At 49.4% G+C, this 15532-nt stretch overlaps 3 protein-coding genes across 3 annotated transcripts; 2 read left to right on the top strand and 1 right to left on the bottom strand.

The window, feature by feature from the left end:
• Positions 1–550: 550 nt before the first annotated feature.
• LOC100832446 (mitochondrial outer membrane protein porin 2) lies at positions 551–3893 on the top strand. The gene is made up of 6 exons (XM_003567967.3): positions 551–828; positions 951–1018; positions 2516–2626; positions 2761–2856; positions 2937–3145; positions 3349–3893. The coding sequence occupies exons 1-6, from the start codon at positions 777–779 to the stop codon at positions 3647–3649; spliced, it is 837 nt and encodes a 278-aa protein (XP_003568015.1). The 5' UTR covers positions 551–776; the 3' UTR covers positions 3650–3893.
• Positions 3894–7786: 3893 nt separating this feature from the next.
• Positions 7787–8173, top strand: LOC104583115 (mitochondrial outer membrane protein porin 2). Its single transcript, XM_010234849.1, has one exon. It carries the CDS (start codon positions 7787–7789, stop codon positions 8171–8173), a length of 387 nt encoding a protein of 128 aa, XP_010233151.1.
• A 1847-nt stretch (positions 8174–10020) lies between these two features.
• Positions 10021–10602, bottom strand: LOC104583114 (nischarin). The gene has a single exon (XM_010234848.1). The coding sequence runs from the start codon at positions 10600–10602 to the stop codon at positions 10021–10023; it is 582 nt and encodes a 193-aa protein (XP_010233150.1).
• Positions 10603–15532: the final 4930 nt, after the last annotated feature.

The following is a 15532-nucleotide window of genomic DNA, read 5'->3' as shown; positions in this document are numbered from 1 at the left end:
GTGCCGTACTGCCATCCATGCCCTCGTGTGCTAATACCGTACCCTAAACTATTGTATTAGCAGCGCTGACAAAACATTTCCTACTATGTTTTAAAAACCTGTATGTTTTCCATTTTCCTAGACTAATTGTGTTCATCCTCTGTTTTAATTCCTACTCCGTACTATGTTTTAAAAACATGTGTGTTTTCACTTTACACTTCATCATATTCTTATGTATTTTCCTGTTTCTGTGTTTTGTATTTCTACGTTCCAACTTCTCTAAACATGGCCTATGTTTTCATCTTGTTCACAAAATCTCGATATCACCAACAAAATTTGTGGTAAACCACATTTGATCCCCTGAGAGAAATAACTGAGGCATACTCGAGACACTTCACATAGTACTCCGTACCTCCTTTACAAGAAAGCTCGACCCCAGAAGAGGTTCTCGGAAATAAAAAGGAAAAGAGGATAATAGGATCCTCCTTTTTTTTCTTGACCAAATGGGATTCTCCTATTCATCAACCCCTTCTCCAAGAAGACCACCACGACGCACATCAACAGCTGCTTCTTTCGCTTCAAGAAAAAGAAGCTCCCCGAGGGGTCCGTCCGACGATAATCTCGACCCACCCGTAACAAATCTCGGCCGTCCATCTCGAATCATCACTGGCCCCTGCTGGCGCTGATAAAACCAGAGCCCTCCCCTTCCCGGCCTCCGCCTCCTCGCACGCTCTCCACCGGTCCGCCCCCAAATCGCACATTCCTCTTCTCCCACCTCTCGCCGCCGCCGCCTCGCCATGGCCTCCACGGGTCCCGGGCTCTACACCGAGATCGGGAAGAAGTCCAGAGGTCGGGACCCCGTCTCGTCGCCCTATGCTGGAATCTTCTGTTTCATTTTGTTTCGGTTGTTCATGGGGTTTTGTCTAATACCTGCTCGTTGTTGTTTTGTTTTTTCCGGGCGGGATTTGCAGATCTCCTGTACAAGGACTACCAGACGGACCAGAAGTTCACGCTCACCACCGTCGCCGCCAACGGAGCCGTGAGTGTTCGCTCTTCATGCCCTTCGTTCTGATCCGTCCTGTAGAGCTGTGCTGTTCCCTTTGCGTCGATTAGCTTGCTGGCTTATGGTAATGGCGGGTTAGGGTTTAGGACAAGCGGGGATAGTCAGTTGGGATGGCCCGTGGCTGTTATGTCCTGGTTTTAGTTTCCGAGGGAAGATTCATGTCAGACATGCGGTGTGATTGTTGCCGGATTTACTGTTTTATGTTCTGATTTTGTGTGGTTGTTGGGATAAATAGGTTCTAATTCTGATTTAAGACAATATAACAGTGAGTTGTCACTCAAGGTTTTGGTGTTGAGTGGTGTGACACTTGGCAGTGATTGGCTTGTCCAATGGATATAAATGCATTTTTTGGTTTATTGTCTCGTACCTGGATCAGATTTGGTAAATTTTATGCTATTTATAAGCTAATTTTATTCCACAATTACCTGGTTTACCCTAGCTGGTTCGGTCTTTGGGATTGAACCCTGTGTGTGCCTGTCTTATTATCGATTGTTGTATTACAAGTCACTACTATCTAGAAAGCCGGAAATCCCTTTTGGATGTACATCAGTCTAGCTTTTGGAGAGCCTATAGTTGGTACATAGCCTCTATATGACTATATCTACTGAAGTTAGCCCTTGGTTGCCAGCTTGTTTAATTTGTTTCAGCATTCAGCAATGACTTGAACTATCTAGTGCTCCTTACCTATGTTACATGGTACTGGGATACAAATATGGGTATATGGGAAAACTGCACTTTCTAAAAGTACACTTATGGGGATGCGGCGAGTATATATGTATAAATGCATAGAAAATGGAAAAGCGCTGCCGCAGAAAGCTTTGCGAGCATGCCTTCTAATGGGCCACCATCAAGTGTAACAGGCCTGGTATGTATCCCTGAGGTACCATCCCATGCATACCTCAGCCTTTTTCTATTTTCTAAAATTCAAAAAAGGGCTAATTGAGGACATGCATATCTAAGCAGTATCTGGCGTATCCTCGTTCTGAGTGCGTATCCCTACGACATAGCTCCTTACAATTAGGTTTGCTTGGATTGTCAATGAAGTACGTACTAGTTGTCCATAAATTTATTTAGATGGATCTTTACGATGTGCTCTTTCACTTTTATGTATAGCTTTATACATATGTCCTTGTGCTATTGGTCTTACAGGTCTTCTATGTTTGATGACTGATCACCGAGCCTTAATTTCCTGATATTTTTAGCTGTTATGTTCTTATGCTGCAACTTCTACCATGATATAGTCTATATAAATCTTATGCAGTTAATTATGTTCTATTAATTTTTTGTATCCTGTCTTGAATAAAGAAATGAATTGACTGTAGTGTTACCACCTTTTTCCAATAAACTATGGTCAACTTTTCTCTTTTCTAAGTTACTGCTGCTACGATAATATTTTTTTGTCAATCTTTTTAATGGAAACAGTGTACTTAAATCTCTCAAATGTTGTAATAAGCTCAGTTCATTCTTGTGTAGACAATTACTGCAGCAAGCACAAAGAAAAATGAAGCAATTGTTAGTGAGATCCAGAGCCAGCTGAAGGGCAAGAATGTGACAGTGGACGTGAAAGTAACTTCAGAATCAAGTGTAAGTTCTTTTCTGCATTAGTCCTCCTTCCTCGTATTTGTAACTTGTTTATTACCATGTCTTTCGCCGTTGTTGGATGTCCTGAAGTTGTGGCTGTTTCTGTGGCAATAACAATAGTTTGTCCATTCTACCAGGTAATAGCCACTGTCACTGTTCCTGAGCTATACACACCAGGCTTGAAGGGAATGTTGTGCGTTCCTATCCCGTACAACAAGTCAGCATCTGGAAAGGTATTCTCACTTCCACTTTTGGAGTTTGATAAATTTAGAGCTCTATCTGAATTCTGTTTGATACCTTCTCATGGTTCCAGGCTGAACTCCAATACTTGCACGCCCATGCTGGCATCAATGCCAGTGTTGGCCTGAATGCAAACCCTCTGGTTAACCTTTCTGGTGTACTTGGAACTAAAGATCTCGCCTTTGGTGCTGATGTTGCTTTTGATACCGCCTCTGGGGACTTCACCAAGTACAATGCTGGAGTGAGCCTCACTAATGAAGATCTTACCGCTTCCGTGGTTCTGTAAGTTGTTTCTTCCATCGCTTTGGTGTAAGTTTACATGCTGTTTACTTTTTAAAAGTCCCTCGGCGGTCTGAATTAGACTGTTTTATTGCTTTGAAGAGGGATAGGATTACTGTACGGCCGTGATTTGATGCTTTGTCATCTTCTGCACCTCACTAACGTATTAAAATGTGGTGTTGATGCTGTTAAATTTGCAAAATCAGGAACAACAAGGGGGACACTCTGGCTGCTTCCTACTACCAGCAGGTGAAGGGTTCCACGGCTGTTGGAGCTGAGCTTGCTCACAGCTTCTCGAGCAACGCGAACACCCTGACCATTGGGACGCAGCATGCTCTGGACCCCCTGACCACGGTGAAGGGGCGTTTCAACAACAACGGCATCGCGAGTGCGCTCATCCAGCATGCGTGGAGGCCCAATTCTCTCGTCACCGTCTCCACCGAGTTCGACACCAAGGCCATGGAGAAAAGCCCCAAGTTTGGGCTGGCCCTGGCTCTCAAGCCTTGATTTGGGGTTTGGTATGCTTTAGTAGGATGCTAGCTCTCAGCAGCTCAGAGTCCAGCGAAGAAAGCCTGGACAAAAACTTTTATGTGATGCCCAACCTTTGGTGATGCTACAAACTTATTCGTTGCCCTTAATTTAGCTTGTTTCCGTTCTACATGAGTGGCTTGGCACGTACTAGTTGTATTTTTTTGGTGTTGACTGGCGTATTGGCACGCCTTGAGATCTGAAAGCCATCAAGTTACTAGCATTTGGGTTTCCTCATTTTCTTTTAGTCTCGCTAGATCTGATCATGCGCCGGATATGTCAATTGCACAGAAGCTTTTGATACGACTGGCATTTAACAGCTCATTCATCATCACACAACCAGCTGTTCATTCATCATCACATAGGGGAGGGCTACATAGGGGAGGGCTAGTTGGCGGACGACCGCGCCACGCGGACGAAGTCCGACCTGTGTGAACGTGGCCGTTCTGACCAGCCACCGTGAAGGAGGAAAGTCGCTGCCGCCGTTGACCCACCGCCCACCACAGGCCAACCGGCTATCTCCTGCCACCCGCGGCCGGCATGCTACTGCGCTGCCCTGCTCCATCCGCCACCTCCGCCGCCCCAGCCATCCCTCTAAGCATGGGAGGCACATCATCTTCTCCGGCGTCGGCCACCCCCCTCCCCCCTAACCCTAAGTGAGGGTCATCTGAACTTACCTCGTTGGCTTGTCACCTCCTCGCCTCCGCCATCGCTGCCGCGGCCCGCCACGTCGTCGCTGCTCCGGCTCGATCTCCGCCTCGCCTTCCGCCCTCGCCAACACGGCCCGCCGCGCCGTCGCTGGCTTCAGCTCGGCCTCGACTCGTCGCCGCCGGCTCCGGCTTGGTGTCCTGTCTTCCGTGTCGGCCGCCTCATCGCTTCGGTGAGAGATGGTCAGCAGCGAGAGAGACGAAGGGATTTGGATTGGAAAGAAGAGATAAGGTAATTGGAAATAATTTCAGGTGGGGCCCATGCGTATTTGCTTGCAAGAACTTAGTTCGCACGGAACGGTTCGGGAGCGTAAGTGCCAAAGAGTATCACATAACCAAGTTCTTTCGCTAGAAGTGGATTTATTTTATTCATCCGCTCGAAATGACGTGGAGCAAGGGCTGCAGGTGCTGGACCGTCAGTGGGTCCAGCTGCAGGATGTCCTGCGCAAGGGCGGCTGAATCTTGGTCAGCGCGTCTTTTGCGTTGTAGACGTGAATCTCCCGACTGACCTTTTGTGCTTCTTTGGTGGCGAACCTGTGCCAAGCACGCGGGGGGGGGGGGGGGGGGGGGGCTTGGCCCCCCTTTCAAAATTATGTTTGAAGTGATTTTTTACGAGAAAACGCAGAAACATACAACTAGCATTCGTACTTAATTCGCCCTCTCCAATCTTGAATTACACTATTTGCCCCCCTCCAATCTTAAATCATGGCTCCTTCCGGTTCACAACTAGGCGAACCATCGTCAGCGCCTCCTTCATGGCTTGTGGAGTCAGGGCGTCGATGGCAACCCGCTCGTAGGGTGGGGAACCTCTCTGCCTCGGCCAGGGTGGTTTCACGGTTGCATCGGGTGCCGCACCGGACTTAGTTTGCGAGGAGGAGGCCATTAGCGTACGCCTGCACCCAATTGATTGGCACGCTGCTCAACCCCTTGTGGCTGGCGCTGCTGAAAAGGCCGCCGACCCCTTAATCCCCGGTGAAACTAAGGGCGGTCGAGCCGGGAGTGTCGCATCCGCACCTAGCTCGGAACGCGAAACAGTCGCCAGCGCGGTTCTCGAAGCCGGCCACATAAAGGTTGTCTGACTGGATCACGAGCGTGACGAGGTGTTGAGGCGACATTGCCCGGCTATGTGTAAGTTAGAGGGGGGCCAATGCCCCCCTCCCAATTGGAAAAAAAATGGAAGAAAATAATCACGAACACTCCCTGTTAGCTCTTAACTAGATATCACATCCTTTTATTTATTTTGTAGACCGGCCGCCAGCAGCCAACATGATAATCGATCATGCGTTGCATGGATGCATGCCGCAAAGCAGGGTCACATATTATTTATGCTATAACATTAAGGTGATACATATCCACCGATCGATGACATACGTGGTCTCAGTGACTCAGGTAGACCTGCTAGAACAATCGAGGTTGGAGACGGGATCCTTGTCGCAGACCTCCAAGACCGTGCCAACGATGAAGTTGAGTTGATCGTTGTCGTCAGTTATGCCGCGTGCGAAGTTGGCACAGAGGCAGTCGGCGGCGTTTTGGCTCGATGTCCCGCTGACCAGGCGGCAGCACTTCTCCCGGTCCACCGGCGTCTTCTGGGCAGCGGGGACATTCCTGAAGTCGCCGCACGCCAGAAACCCGTCGAGGTCCGACGTGCACTGCTGGGCTTTCACGGCGGTACTACTCATGGCTAGAGGCTGCAGGAGAGCCGCCGCCGCGAGGAGGAGGATGTGAGCGGAGGACGCCATGGCTTTGCTGGCCATTGCAGCTAGCGCGCTTGTGTTTTCTGCTTCTTTCTTTGAGATGGTGTTGGAGATGTTTGATCTATGCCTTATCGTGCAAACTGCATGCGGGTATTTATAGGGAGCCATGATGCAAATCAAAGCTGTTTTTGGAGCAATTAGGCCACGTTTTTAGAAGGTCGCAAATTTCAAAGTGGTGAGATCAATGCTCGCGAAAGTAGACCGACCTATGAGCAATGGGGTATGTATATTTCAACTAAAGCAGCTTGTGGACGTTTTGGGTGGCCTCAAAGTCTTTGTGGCGGATCGTGCATGTGACCGTACATAGAATATAGGTCGTCAATTAATTGTGACATGTGATCTCAAGTTCTGAGGAGAAAATTTATGCTCGCTCCAATATGCTTTTACTTCAATTTTAGACGAAGTTTTTCTTCCTGCCTAGGTGTAGATCGACTGGTGGTTAATTCTTTTTAGTACTCCCACCGTTCCTAAATACTTGTCGTGGTTTTAGTGCAAAGTATTTAAGAACGGAGGGAGTAACACGGACCTTAATTTCAAGCGACAACCGTTAAATCGATTTTTTATGTGTTTGCTTATTTGTTCAGTTTGGTCCTAGACAAGGATGCCTTGTCACAGCAAGCAACCAGCAGTTTGACGGCTGCTACCTCTGTTCTTATAAATGTAAAATGTTCGAACTTTGTTCTAAGACAAACTTTTTTAAATTGATCAAGTTCATGTAAATATGTATTAACATTCACAACATCCTGTATACTATGACGATATATATCATGAAGGATGTAATCAAATTATTTTAGGGTTTCAAATGTTGATAGATTTTTCTACAAACTCGAAGAAGTTTGACTAAACACAAATTTAGAACATCTTATATATTACTCCTTGTGATGTTTTTTTTTGTTGAAACTAGACCATTTGCTAGAGTAAAAAAAAAACTGACATGTACCGCCCATGGGTTTTCTATGCCCATTAGTGAAGGCCCATCACCAAAGTGGGTTTTCCTAGTAGCTAGTGGAGCTGCAACTTTGTGACCCTCAGATTAATCTTTGACGCTCCTTAGTTCAACCAAATGAACTAAAGTTTTAAAATGACACAAGTTTTTGAAAAACTAGTTCATTTGTTTGAAATAAGAAAGATCAAGGTATCCTGAGAGTCACCGTGTTGCACCTCTAGTAGCTAGCCATAGGTCACGCAGTCCAGCATGACGCATAGAGTCATTACGGAAAAAACAAGATTTGTTGTCTGCCCGCGGCTTCGCCGTGAGATTTCGAGGCACTTGTAGTGGGCCGAAGGAAAAAAAACTTGTGGCAAAAACGAAAAAAAAGGCCCATGGAAAGAAACGCCAACGACAAAATTACGAGAAGGCCTTGCCGTAGGCCGGTTCTACGGCAAAGTTTGTTTTATTTTTTTCCCGCGCGGCAATTGCAGACTGGCCTGGTTGTATTCCAAAACATCGTCGTAGGCTGCAAAGTTTTCCCCCTCTTTTGTTCTATTTTTTCCACTTCTCTCTTGGTTCAAATAATGAGGTAAACCACACAGTTTTCAGATGAATTTTTACCTGGACTCACTAATGAGGAGTAACGTGAATAAAAATAACCAAAAATTTAGGGGCAGCGTAGTTGTAGGTTCAAATTCTGCTCTGCCTGCAAGCTGCATATGCGATGAAGATGAAAGGGCTTCGTAACTTTGTGAAGGAATGCCGCAGCAGGTACATGATACTCATACAGGGGGACACCCTGGCTGCTTCCTACTACCAGCAGCTGAAGAATGCCACAGCTGTTGGAGCTGAGCTTGCTCACAGCTTCTCTAGCAGCGCGAACACCCTGACCGTCGGGACGCAGATCGCTTTGGACCGCCTGAACACGGTGAAGGGGCGTTTCAACAGCAACGGCATCGCAAGCGTGCTCATCCAGCATGCGTGGAGTCCCAAGTCTCTCATCACCGTCTCCATCGAGTTCAACAGCAAGGACATGGAGAAGAGCGCGCCCCAATTAAGTTCGGGCTGGCCCTGGCTCTCAAGCGTTGATGTAGGGTTCGGTGTGCTTTAGTAGGATGCTACTATCAGCAGCTCGAGTCCAGCGAACAAAGCCTTAAGCCTTGACAAAACACTTTTATGAGGGTATGTGTTATTTTTTTAGTGCACGGAAGGCAGCCCCCGCGTCGCCCTCCTCTGGCGACACAGGGGAAACCCTAGCCGCCGCCGGCCTAGGGCCTCCTCGCCCTCTCCCTCGCGCCGCCGTCACCGGAGGGGGTGCCGGCTAAGCCGTGCATGCCCTGGGATGGTGGCGGCGGGGCGGCCTCCTCTCGTTGGCGGCTGGCGCGCTCCCTGCTGCGGTGCGTGGTGGTGTAGGCGTAGGCCGGGCGGGGCGCTGGGAAGGCCAGGGCGGCTAGGCAGCGGCACCTCCCGGCGGCGTGGTTTCCGACGGGCGGATGCGGCGACGAGCCCCGATGCTGCCGGGCGTTGGTGGCCATGTCCGGCCGCGGATCTGGCGCCGGCGAGTGGTTGTGCGCCGGATCTGGCCGGCGGCCAGCCTTGCCAGCCTCGATGGCGGACGACGGGCTCCTCAGAGGCGTTTCTGGCTGCAGATCTGGTGCAGTCGTTCGTCTCCCTTCCCCGTGCGTATGGCTGTGGCTCGTGTGGCTTCTCGCCGGCGTTGCTTCAGCGGTGGATGCCGGGACGGCGGTCCCGGGTCGCGTCTTGGTGGGGGCGCAGATTGGTCTTAGTCAAGCAGAGAAAGGATGTCGAGGCGGCGACCTCGGAAGGGGGTCAAGGTGGTTGCTACGCGGGGCGTAGTCAGGTTCTGGACGCTGGGGCGGCGGCCCCGGAAAGAGTTGGTCCTCAGGCGGTCTGATGCAATGGATGATGCCGGGTTCTCGAGGCGCGCCTCACGTCCTCCTGCGTCAGGGCGGCCTAAACCTGCTCCTCTTCGCGGATTTGGTTTCTCTCCCCTTCGTGCGGTGGCAGCGAGTGCGGTTCGGTGGTGCAGGGCTCTGGCGATGCTTCTTCCGTGCTCCTTTGGAGCCCGTCAAGGTCATTCGGCCCTCTCTGGGGAGTCATGCTAGATCTGGCTTGCTCAGTGGAGGGGCGATGTGTGCTTCGATATGGCGGGGTTCTTCTTCGGTTCTCCCGTTGGTGTGTTGGCATGTAGGCGGAGCGTTTGTTCGTTGTGTCGTTCCTCCTGTTGACTGTTAGGGGTTTCGTCCTCTTGTATCTGGTTTTTGGCCGGTTTTCCCTAATAAACTGGGCAACACTCTAATTTTTCTATAATGAAATGCAGGAACCCTGTGACTTTTGAGGTGTCCTAAAAAAAAACTTTTATGAGATGCCCAACCTCTGGACAAAGCCTGGACAGACTATTTATGATAGAGTAAGGTGATTTGTATATATGCGCCGATAGTTGGATCTACGGTTGTGAATGCGTGGAAGATCGTTTGCAGTCGTCGACTGTTTCCAATTAATTAAGAGTTCCATGATAGAGCGAGTATTGTTGCAAATGTGACCATAATGAAAAGATACTGCAAACAATGTTCCACGTTTAGCCGTTAGTAATTTATACTTCATCGTCCATTCCTTAAATTAGGACGTATATTGTTTCTTTTGACCCAACATTTGATCAAGAATTGTTGACTTAGATATAGCAAAATGGATATCATAGTCAGTCACACCATGTGGCTGGCTTAACACAACACAAACAATAATCCGATATCACAAGTTCACAACCTCCTTTATTTAGTACGTATAGACCGGCCAGCAGCTATAGCTAGCCAACACAACACGTGCATCGGTGCGCATATCGCAACCTTTTTATTTAGTAGACCAGGGCATGCATGCAGCTAGCAGCAAACATGCATGCATTCATGCCACTAAGCAGCAGGGGTCAAGTAGGAGTATCATTTAGCATACGCCGACGATGCCGGGGACGCGAGCCATGCCGCAGACGCCCAAGACAGCGTTGACGTTGAAGGCGTCGAAGCGCACGCCCAACGCGGCCTCACAGAGGCAGCCAGCAGCTTGGTTGCTCGGCATCCCGCGGATCTGCCCGCAGCACCGGTCCCTGTCCGCCGGGTTCATCCTGTCGCGGCCAATCCCCAGGTTGACGCAGGCTCCGAACTCACCAGCGTCCGACGGGCAAGGGCGCATCGGCTGTGGTGGTGGCGGCGGCGCCATGGCGGCAGCCGGAGCCGGCGCCAAGGCCGCAGCCGGAGCCCGCGCCATGGCCGCAGCCGGAGGCCGCGCCATGCCCGCAGCCGGAGACGGCGTAAAGGCCGCAGCCGGAGCCCGCGCCATGGCCGCTGCGGGAGCCGGAGCCCGCGCCATGGCGGCAGCCGGAGCCCGCGCCATTGCCGCCGCCGGAGCCCGCTGTGAAGATGGCGGCGGGGTATCACGGACAGACCCCCGCTGCCCCTGCACGGAGGCCACGGCTAGAGCCATGAGAGCCGCGGCGAGGAAGATGGCGACATGGGTTGAGGACCTCATGGCGGCCAAAGGATCGTACGTTGCGGATGCTTCTTTTTCACTCTTTGGAATGTTGTTTGCTGTAGATATGGGCGATAACGGCGATTGGATGTGAAGGTTAATTGTTTGCAAACTGGGAAGTATTTATAGAAGGTTACCGCCAGAGTTTCAATGAGGTGATTAGTGCTCGCGCCCGTATACGTAGAGAGATTTTGCAGAGTGATCGAGATGTCTCGATTGCACCGCCGGACGTACGTAGGAGAATATTTCAGGGTTTTAGGTCACGGATCAGCGTGGGCTTTGTGGACGTTCTCGGTGAGCTGTATCTCTGTGAGTTCTTGGAAGAAAAATGTGCACCTCTCTCTCCGTGTGATTTCTTCTTTCTATCCTAGACGAAGGACTACCTCCGTAGCTAGTCTCGTACGTAGTTCAAGACTCGTATTTCCTTCCCTAGAAGCAAGAAATTACAATTTCGTAATGGGGGTACATGCAAAGTGCAGCCGTAGAATTAGTCAGCCTCATTTGAAATGGTGGGAATTGTTACAAGGAAAAAGGTTCAACTGTTGTCCTCTCAACTATTCCAGCCGTAAAAGGATGTTCTAGCTTTAACGTAAGTCAAACTTCAAATTTGGTCAAGTTTTTAAAAATAATTAATTTTTAAAAAGGTATACTGTAAAGATATGCTCCCTGCGATCCTAAATTGTTGTCGAAATATTACATGTATCTAAACGCTTTTAAGAATAGATACATTCATATTTGGACAAATTTGAGTTAAGAATTTAGGATTAGAGGGAGTATATCATAACAAAGATTTAATGAAACTAATTTAAAGATGATGTTCGTATAAACTTAGTCAAATCTTAAGAAGTTTGATCAACATCTATTCAGGATTGACCGGTTCTCAAACCGTTGTCGGAGAGAACCATAGGCGAGCTCACGATGCTCTACACAACTAATCCGTCTTCTCATCGACGATGGAGTGTTCATCGGGGGCAGCGTAGCCACCGACGTTGGCCTCGCTGGTCTTTCCCTAGGTACATCACCGTGCCCTTAATTTCCTGTTTGTCTGGCCGGATCTAGAACGATCACCAACCCTTTGCGTCGCCTTGTTCTCCAGGACGGGGGTCTGTTTCTCATAGCACTGTCGCCGGCATCTTCTGACTCCGACCGGCGACTTTTCTGGTTGCTACGTCAATAACGGTTTCCTGGCTCCGAGTTGATTGAGATGTCCAAAGACAGCATCGAGCTTCACTCACGATGCACCACCAGCGAGTGTGTAGAAGGAGGACGGCGACGTTGCTACGTCAATATATAACTCTTTCTTGCCAAGTGTCAAAGTCAGATTGTATCTCGTCTCGGCCGGTCGGCAAGCGGTCCAGCAGGTCCCTGCCCTCTCTGCTTGTCCCTCCAGCTGTAGGAGAGGGCGGGGACACTAGATCTGCACTTGGCGCTACTGTAGGTCCGTAAAGTTAGGTTTTGATGGTGGTGACGCCGGCACCGTGCGGGTCAATAATAAGGTTTCCTCAACTTCTTGTCCACCTCGTCAACGTGATCTGGCTGATGAGGTTGAGGAGTGTAGGCTGTTTGGTCGCTGATCTTTTGGAGTGGTGGATCTAGTTTTGTCTTCGTGTGTTGCAGGTAATGTACGTGTCTTGGTTTGTTACTTCATTCTCCGATCGGCAAGGCTCAGAGGAATTAGTAAGGCTATCATCGAACCCTCTTCGCCGTCTTCTTCTCGGGGATGGTGGTCGCCGGCGTATTCTGGCTCCGACCGGCGACTTCCTGTCTTCCACGTAAACAATATTTCATGGTTATGACGCGATTCAGTGGCAACATCGAGCTTCGCCCACGGACCGTTGTGCATGCACTCTGGCTAACAATTATAACATCCCATGTTTAAGTGAGTATATGGAGCTAGCTAGGTAGTAATACCATACGGCTTAACACAATACATATATTAGATATCACAAGCTCAGCTCTTTATTTAGTATGAACCGGCCAGCGGCCAACAGTACAACGAGATATCACAACCTTTTTATTTAGTTGACCAGGGCAGTAGCCAATTAACATGCCACTAAGCAGGGTCAAGTACATCAGTTAACATAGTAGCTGATACGCACGCTGACAACGCATGCATACTCAGATAGCTCTGCCGGGACAACGCAAAAGTTAGGTTTTGATCAACATACAGCGCCAGCTATGGTGGCGATGGCGGTATTGTGCGGGTCAATAATAAGGTTTCCTCAACTCATCGTCCACCTCGTCAGCGACGATGTCGCCGGTGGCGTTGAGTAGTGTGGGGCGTTTGGTCGCTGCTTATTTAGAGTGGTGGATCTAGTTTTGTCTTCGTGTGTTGCAGGTAGTTGTACGTGTCTTGGTTTGTTGTTTACTTCTTTGATCGGCGAGGCTCAGAGGAATTACTAAGGATATCACGAAACCCTCTTCGCCGTCTATTTCTCGAGGAGGGTGGTCTGTTTTTCATATCATTGTCGTCGGCTTCTTCTGGCTTCGACCTGCAATTTCCTGACTGCTACGTCAACAACATTTTCCTGGCTCCAACGTGGTTAGAGGTCCAGAGGTAGCATCGAGCTTCGCTCATGGCGCGACATCGGTGATTGCAGAAAAAAGACAACGACATTTACCTACAAAAACTTGCGCGTAATTTTATTTTACTTTAAATGTTGTTCTTGTAAGGGTTGGTTGATTTAATATATGGCATTGGCCTTCTATAAAAAAAAACCAGAACGACATTTGTTTTTGTTTTTCTAGTTGTCTTCTATGGTTTTCACTGTTAGACAAGCTGTTGTCTGACGTTTGTCGTTTGAACCTCTAGTTCTAACTAGATAGCACATCTTAACAGAAATCATGCCAATCCGTAGTCTGTTGTAAACGTGATTGGTTAGGTTGTTGTAATTGTCTTTGGCATATAAATACATGAGGCCGGTGCTCAGGAGAGGCACGACAATTAATCCTAAACTTCCATCTAGTGTTTTTTACATGGTATCAGAGCCTCTCTTCTGAGATCCAATCTGCGCAAATTGACCATGTCGACCTCTCCTTCAACCTCTGCCAGCACCACGAGCCTTTGGCTATCCACAAACTCCAATCTGTTTTCCCGTGCGTGTGTGGTTTGACGTGAGTACCGCACTGCTTTGCTAATCGATTTGCATAGCGTTGCTGCTGTATGTGCGCGTCTGGCCGGAATCAATCAGCTTGCCAGCTGATCGTCGTTGTTGCTTGCGAGAGAGGATTTGGGCTGATTTCCAACATTTGGTATCAGAACCAACGTTAATCCGGCAAAGCGGTCCCTAGTACACGGGAGCTATGCCGACGGAGGCAGGGACGTCGGGAGCCGCGGCTGGAAGGAACTCAGCACCGACGACGTTTCCGAGGCTCGATCGCAGCGACTACAGCATGTGGGCGATGAAGATGGAGGTGGCTATGGAATCTCAAGAGATCTGGGACGCAGTCGACCCCGGCGGCGACACGTACGCCAAAGGAGCGGCGAACTATCGCATTGATCGCCTGGCGTTGGCGGCCATCCATGCGGCTGTGCCGAACGATGTGCTACAACACCTGAAGGGGAAGAAATTTGCGAAGGATGCATGGGATACGATCAAGACCCTGCATCAAGGACACGAGCGTGTCCGGGAGGCGAACCTTCAAACCTTGCTGAAGAATTATGAGAGTTTGAAGATGGGAGAAGACGAGGCGGTCGACGCGTTCGCAGCGCGTGTAACGACGCTCGTTAACGGGATCCGCGACCTAGGCGAGACACTCACCGAGATCTCCGCGGTCAGGCGGTTCCTACGCGCGGCATCACCAAAGTATATCCAGATCGTAACCTCAATCGAGCAATGTGTCGATCTGAAGACCCTCACAGTGGAGGACTTGGTGGGGCGCTACAAGGTGCACGATGAACGACTCCGGATGGTGTTTTGAGACGGCAAAGATGACGAGCATCTGATGATGACCCGTGCGCAGTGGTCTGCTATGGCCACCATGAAAACTGGCGATTCGTCATCATCCAGTGGAAGAAGAGATCAAGCTAAAGGAGGAGGTCGAGCACAAGCAAAGAAAGCTCCTCAAGGTACCGAGGAGAAAGGTGCGGGCCCCAAGAAAAAGTTTGATCGCATGAAGGTTAAGTGCCACAACTGTGGAATATACGGGCACTTCAAGTCGGAGTGCCGAAAGCCACAGAAAGAGAAAGCATATATGGCGAGGGAAGAAGATGATGATCCGGCGCTGCTGATGGTAGAGATGTGCGAGCTGATTGAAGAAGGTCAAGAGGAAGTCATCGAGGAGAAGTCTGAGACCGTAACCCTTGTTGAAAAGAAAGTCTACCTACATGATAAAGCAAGAGTGAAGGCGGGAATGTGTGGAACCTTGACATGGGCGCTAGCAATCACATGACTGGCGACAAAACCCAATTCGCAGAGCTTAACCTAGCCGTGGGTGGCTCGATGCGTTTTGGAGATGGTTCCACGGTGGCGATACAAGGGCGAGGCACAGTTCTTTTTGAGACAAGATTTGGCGATCACAAGGTACTAACCGACGTATATTATATCCCCAAGCTGAAAAGCAATATAATCAGTCTTGGTCAACTCGAGGAAAGGGGATGTAAAATCGTGTTAGAGGATGGGTACCTGTGGGGCTACGACCGACAACGCAAGCTACTGATGAAGGTCAAGAGGGCAAAGAATGGTTTGTATATTCTTGACCTAGACAGAACAGAGCCGATCTGTTTGTTAGCTGGTCTTGATGATCCAGCATGGAGGTGCCACGCTCGCTACGGGCACTTGAATTTTCACTCGCTTTGACAACTCGGCCAGAAGGACATGGTGGTTGGGATGCCGACGGTGGATCATGTTGAACAAGTGTGCGATGGCTGCCTAGTAGGGAAGTTTCCCAGAGAAGCAAAGTACCGGGCAGAGAAGGTACTAGATTTGTT

This window comes from Brachypodium distachyon, chromosome 2, assembly GCF_000005505.3.
Source record: "Brachypodium distachyon strain Bd21 chromosome 2, Brachypodium_distachyon_v3.0, whole genome shotgun sequence".
NCBI lineage: Eukaryota > Viridiplantae > Streptophyta > Magnoliopsida > Poales > Poaceae > Brachypodium > Brachypodium distachyon.
This window is presented reverse-complemented; position numbering and strand designations above follow the sequence as displayed.

Excerpts from the sequence above, each read along its gene's own strand:
- LOC104583115 (XM_010234849.1), top strand. The coding sequence starts at position 7,787 with ATGAAGATGAAAGGGCTTCGTAACTTTGTGAAGGAATGCCGCAGCAGG.
- LOC104583114 (XM_010234848.1), bottom strand. The coding sequence starts at position 10,602 with ATGAGGTCCTCAACCCATGTCGCCATCTTCCTCGCCGCGGCTCTCATG.
- LOC100832446 (XM_003567967.3), top strand. The coding sequence starts at position 777 with ATGGCCTCCACGGGTCCCGGGCTCTACACCGAGATCGGGAAGAAGTCC. Across the intron at positions 1,019-2,515 it reads CCGTCGCCGCCAACGGAGCC|ACAATTACTGCAGCAAGCAC; the intron begins GTGAGTGTTCGC and ends ATTCTTGTGTAG. Across the intron at positions 3,146-3,348 it reads CTTACCGCTTCCGTGGTTCT|GAACAACAAGGGGGACACTC; the intron begins GTAAGTTGTTTC and ends TTGCAAAATCAG.